At 37.0% G+C, this 6,000-nt stretch overlaps 1 protein-coding gene across 2 annotated transcripts in view; it reads left to right on the forward strand.

Moving 5' to 3' along the window:
* ALG14 (ALG14 UDP-N-acetylglucosaminyltransferase subunit) overlaps positions 1 to 5,633 on the forward strand; it is a 34,045-nt gene extending 28,412 nt beyond the window's left edge. For both annotated transcript variants that reach the window (XM_067538426.1, XM_067538428.1), the window contains one exon: positions 5,214 to 5,633. In XM_067538426.1, the coding sequence (XP_067394527.1) occupies positions 5,214 to 5,444 (231 nt within the window). In that variant the 3' untranslated portion in view covers positions 5,445 to 5,633. The remainder of the gene's footprint in view (positions 1 to 5,213) is intronic.
* Positions 5,634 to 6,000: the final 367 nt, after the last annotated feature.

Below are 6,000 nucleotides of genomic sequence, written 5' to 3' on the forward strand. Positions count from 1 at the left end.
AACAGTTTCACCCTGGCCTGTATCTTTTTTATAATAATCACTATAACATTCAAATTTGCCTGTAAAGTATCTAATATAGTTTTAAGATAAGGGATAACATTTTCGTAAGTGCCTAAGTCCCTTTTTCAAAAGTGATCTAGGAACACAAGTCTTATTGACTTTCAATGACAGTTCAGCTCTTAGAGTTAGATTTTTAAAAATACTTAGGCACCTTGTAGGTTGAGTTAGCTTTGTATCACCCTGGTGGTGCAAAGATGTCTGGAATCTTTGGGTGGCATAGAACCCCTATAGCACTCTTCTGCCACCTCCATTCCCCTCCTGGTTAATTGTATAAGCACTAAATTGGGAAAGGAGGCATGACCTATGCTTTCTTAAGCCTGGCTTATCTCCTGTTGCTATAACATCCCTTGGGGGCCCATTGTCAGTCAGCATAAATGGGATAAAGCTGAACGCTTCACTAAGGTCTGGTTTACACTTGCTGCGAAATTCGGCAGCAGTCGATGGGAGATACTCAAGCTATGTAGAGTATTCTAATTAGCTAATTCTAATTAGTACGGCGTCCCTACTACACTGCACCAACGGGAAATGCCCTCCCGTTGATGCAGCATTAATCTTTTTCCGGGAGTGGATTTATTCAGTCAACTTCCAAATTGATTGAGCAGGTCTCCACTTCCACTCAGTCGAACCTGCAGAATCAATACGGCGGCACCGAATTGGCCATCATGAGTGAAGACATACCCTAAGTCATATAGGCCATTGCAGAATAGCTAAATGAATTTTTTGCATCAGTCTCCACTGTAGAGGATATGGCGGAGATACCTACATAAGTGTTATTCTTTCTAAGGGCAACAAATTTGAAGTACTGTCCCAAACTGATGTGTCAATAGAAGAAATTTTAAAACAAATTGATAAACTAAACAGTAATAAGATACCAGCACCAGATGGTATTTACCAAAGAGTTCTGAAGGAACTCAAATATGAAATTGCAGAACTACTAATTGTAATATGTAACCTATCTTTGAAATTAGCCTCTGTACCAGATAATTGGAAAGTAGCTAATGTAATATTGATCCAATCAATATAGTATACTTGGATTTTCAGAAAGCCTTTGACAGGGTCCCTCACCCCTGGCTCTTAAGGAAACTAAGAAGCCATGAGATAAGAGGGAAGATATTACCTCACCCACCTTGTCTCTCTAATATCTTGGAACCAACATGCTAAGAACATGGTTGAAAACAAAATTATTCAAAATAGTTAACTCCTCACATTGTGCTTTGGACTTACAGAGGGATCTTTCAAAACTGAGTCATTGGGCAAAAAAATGGCAGATGAAATTCAGTGTTAAGTGAAAAGTAATGCACAATGGAAAAAAATAATCCCAGCTCTCTCTATATACACAGATACACCACAATGATGGATTCTAAATTATCTGTTACCACCAGGAAAGAGATCTTGGAGTCACAGTGGATAGCTTTCTGAAAACTTCTGCTCAGTGCACAACAACAATAAAAAAGGCTAACGGTATGTTAGGAACTGTTAGGAAAGGGATAGAAAATATAATGCCACTATATAAATCTATGGTGCACCCACACCTTTAATACTGTGTCCAGTTCTGGTCACCCCTCTCAAAAAGAATACAGTGGAACTGGAAAAGGTTTGGAGAAAGACTACAAAGGTGATCAAGGGTATGGAACAGCATCATACGAGGAAATACTAACAAGATTAGAGCAGTTCATCTTAGAAAAGAGATGGCTAAGGGTGGGATACGATAGAGGTCTATAAAATCATGAACGGTGTGGAAAAAAGTGTTGTTTATGTTTTCACACATTACAAAAACCAGGGGTCTCCCAATGAAATTAACAGGCACCAGGTGTTGCAAACAAGTGGTGTGCAAACAAGAGGAAGTACTTTTTCCACACAATGCACAACTGACCTGTGGCATTCTTGCTATGGGATGTTGTAATGGCCAAAAATATAACTGGGTTAAAAAAAAATTGGATAAATTCAGTGGTTATTTAGCCAAGATAATCAGGTTTGCAACCCGTTTGGGGCGACCCTAAACCTCTGACTACCAGAAGCCGGAAGTGGAAGACGGATGAATCACTGAATAATTGCCCTGTTCTGTACACTTCCCTGGAAGCTCTGTTGAAGACAGGATATTGTGTAAGATGGACCATGGTCTGACCCAGTATGGCAGCTCTTATGTTCTTATGCCATGACCTAGTCAAGCAACAGGACAGCCTCAGAGTTGCATGCACAGTTATCTTCAATTCACCTTTATGCACCACCTCCAAGCTATGATGAGTGTTTCCCTGCCCTGTATCAGAATCTATCCCAGGATACAGAAAAGCAATGGATTTCTCTGATGTTATAAGGCTCACAAAGAGCAGGCTCTGTGGAATTTTCCAACAGAGATAAGAGAGCAGTAGGTATTGACCATTTTCTTATGCAAAACAATCTTGCATTAATTTTCCAAATTTCTGCCACGTTTGTAGGGACTTTGTTGTCCCCCTTTTGCTTACTGAATTTTGTGAACATTAGAAGCACTGAAATATGTAATTAAAGGTATAAATTAGTTTATTTTTCTAAGTAAATGTAATAAAACTTTGCAAGTTCTCTTATTTTGCTTGGTTTTATTTTAGCCGTTTGCCTGACATTTAATTCTTGTATGGCTGTGAGCTCTGTTTTTTATGTTTTAGCTAGTAAATATTCATTCTAATACATTGTTGCATTCACTTATACTAAAGCAGGGTTCATCTGCAGTGGCTGCCATGAGTCAAGAGTTCACTCTGTGTCACTCGGGAGGGGAGGAGAATGGAGGGGAAGTAATAGGCCTTAGCTTGATACCTTTCAGCAGCCATAGAAAATTCCTAAAAGCAGGTAAAGCGGTATTAAGACAAAGTAATCCTGGGCTGTTTCGCTGCTGCCCTTAGAATTCTAAATAGCAAGGACAATGAAATTGACCAGTTTATGCTGCTGCTGCTGTGATGCTGTCTGTGTGCAGACTTGACTCTGCAAGAGAGCATCAGTTTACACTTAATTCACATTTGGAAAGATGTCTTTGCTGCCGTAAGGGGTAGAATTTTTTTTTAAATGAAAGCTTAATCTCTGAAGAAATGATACTTCAACTTTCATTCTCAACAGTTTGGAGAGTGGATTTTTCAAGCCCTGGCATAGGTACTCCATATCTAACGCAGCAGCAGTTTTGAAAGTGCAGCATTTTATTTTGATTTTAAAAATTTGGTGTGTAGAATTGATGTTCTCAGCTGAATCTCATTTTAACCAGATATGGGTTACTATGAAAAGAATTACACTGTAATTTTATTATACAAATACATTGTTATTTTGTTACTGCTGTTGTGTAAGAAAAACATTTCATGGTTAATTGGGGCATTATATAGTCCTCAGTACTTCTAGGTACTACAGACCTATTGTTATTTCAAAGATTTACAAAGTATAAAAAGTGTTACCCATTAAACTGTCTTTCCCCATTGTAAATAAAGTTTAATGAAACTCAAATGTGAATAATTAATTTCTGTAAGAACCTCACTAAAAAGTGATATTAATTTATCTTGCATATAAGCTTGGTAGCTGTTGATTCCCTGGAGAAAAATTGTCTTAAACTAGTGGGGTAGCCATGTTAGTGTGTATACAGCAAAAACAACGAGAGTCCTGTAGCACCTTAAAGACTAACAAATATCAGATATCTGATATTAAACTAGTGGGGTAGCCATGTTAGTGTGTATACAGCAAAAACAACGAGAGGACTCTCGTTGTTTTTGTCTTAAACTAATGTGACATCCAAAGACTACCAGCTGCTTATCAAACTTACTGTATGTAATTTTCTAGCCAAAATTTCTAGTCTTTAAGAGCTGAAGAACTGGGAACACAAAATGTAAGTGCCTAAAATAAGTACATTTCACACAAACTTTAAAGGTCTGATCCTGAGAGTGCTGAATTAATGGGAGTTGTGTGTGTTTTTTAATTAGTTCTGCTGACCGGAGCACAGGACTGGGAGCCAAGACTCCCAGGTTCTGTGTTCCTGGCTATGGGACAATTGTTTGATCTTAGCCAAATTACCTTTGGCCAAAATTTTCACACTTGGTTGCCTAAAGTTTGGCATCTAAATCCATATTTAAGTGCTTAAATAAAAGTGGCCTGTTTTTTAGATATGCTGAGCACCCATAAGTTGTGCAAAATGCTGAACTGAGTCCATAACACAAATTAGGTGACCCTATTATCTAAAATTATTCCAATTTTATATTACATTCCAGGGAAATAAAGTTGTCTTAGCCATAATAAAACACAGTGTCTCCATTATTTACCAAACAATCTACAACTGTGCAGAAAGTGCTGATAACAGTCTCATGCAGTTTAGTAACCCTGACACTCACTCCTGAAGTCAGCTACTTTTACTTAGGAAACTAACTGTGGGTTAGATACCTAAAGACATCTAGTTTGAAAATGTTGTGCTTTAACCTCTCTGTGCCTCATTTTACCAATCTGTAAAATAGAAATAATCTTTACCTCACTAGAGTAATTAAAGTTTGTAAGGCATTTTGAGATCCTCTTTGATGACAAGTAAATAAGTACAAAGCATTATTATTAATTATATGTATGTAGCTACAAAAGAGCATAACGGTAACAAGTTTTGGTAAAAACTCCAAGTTCTTACTAGAAAACCCCTAACAATTCAGCAGATCAGCTAATAAGCCTTGAGAAAAGGCCCTAATTCAACAAAGAATTTAAGCATGTACCGTATTAAGTGTTTTGCTGACTCAGGGCCAAAATTCAGGAGGTTTATAACTATTGCCAGTTTCAAGAAATCCTGATTAAACTCTTCAGTCTTTATTGTGCCCTAAGCCCATGAAAGCTCTGCCTGGGGATTGAGGCCAGTATTTGGCCCTTTGCTTTGCTAGCAGTGTTCCTCAGAGCCATTTAATTCTGATCCCTACATAAAAAAGCCCTTTCTAGGAAAGAAGCAACCCCTCCTACCCCACCACAACATTTGAAGTTTAAAATATGATTTTGGTTGCTGTTTATTTTGTTGTAAAACCTAGTGCAAATCTGCCTTTGCTTTAATTTTAGTTTTAATAAATATCTTTTAATTTTTGTAAATGTAATAGTTTATGGAAATGTCTATGGTCTCTCTATACAGTATTAGAAAATCTGATGTTTGACTTTTGTTCTAAAATATTTTGTTTTTTTTATAGATATTGTGCAACGGACCAGGAACATGTGTTCCTGTCTGTTTATCTGCCCTTTTTCTTGGGATACTGGCATTAAAGAAGGTCATCATTGTGTATGTAGAGAGTATCTGCCGAGTGGAAACTTTATCCCTGTCTGGAAAAATTCTTTACTACTTTTCGGATTACTTCATTGTTCAGTGGCCTGCTCTGAAAGAAAAATATCCCAAGTCTGTATATCTTGGTCGAATAGTGTGACAACAAAAGGCAAACTTTATAATGAATTCACATCTCTGCAGTAACTTGTCTTCATAGTTAAAGGAAGAAATATATTTTTCCATAGGTACTGGATATGAGATTTACTGGTTGTTGGAAGCCAAATGTATAGGTCAAACAGCTCAGATTTCAAAGCAGGCTGCAATAAAGATTACATTTTTTTTAATTATATACATTTATTTCTGCATGCACATTTATGCTATCGTGTATTTATTCACCAGTTCCCCTTTACATTTAAAAGAGCATAGCATTGACTCTTCCCAGCCTCTGTTTTTAGCTAATTGTCCTGTGATGTGAACAGGAACATTTGTCTTCAAATAAATATGGGAATTTGTATGAATTGTAACATATCCTATTAGGAAACTTACTGTAATATTCTAAATTGTAAGAAACAAGGTCTTGTTCTAACACAACAGACTGTATTTCTTGTATGCAAGCAGTGTAGTCCCTAGTGAATCTTTGGAATATAAAGGAAACAATTATATTAAGTTGGCTTCATGACAGTTATCACTTTACAGTCTTTCAGAACCCCAGACAT

Source organism: Emydura macquarii, unplaced genomic scaffold (assembly GCF_026122565.2).
Source record: "Emydura macquarii macquarii isolate MOO-44397 ecotype Brisbane River unplaced genomic scaffold, CSIRO-AGI_Emac_v2 contig_480, whole genome shotgun sequence".
NCBI classification, from domain to species: domain Eukaryota; kingdom Metazoa; phylum Chordata; order Testudines; family Chelidae; genus Emydura; species Emydura macquarii.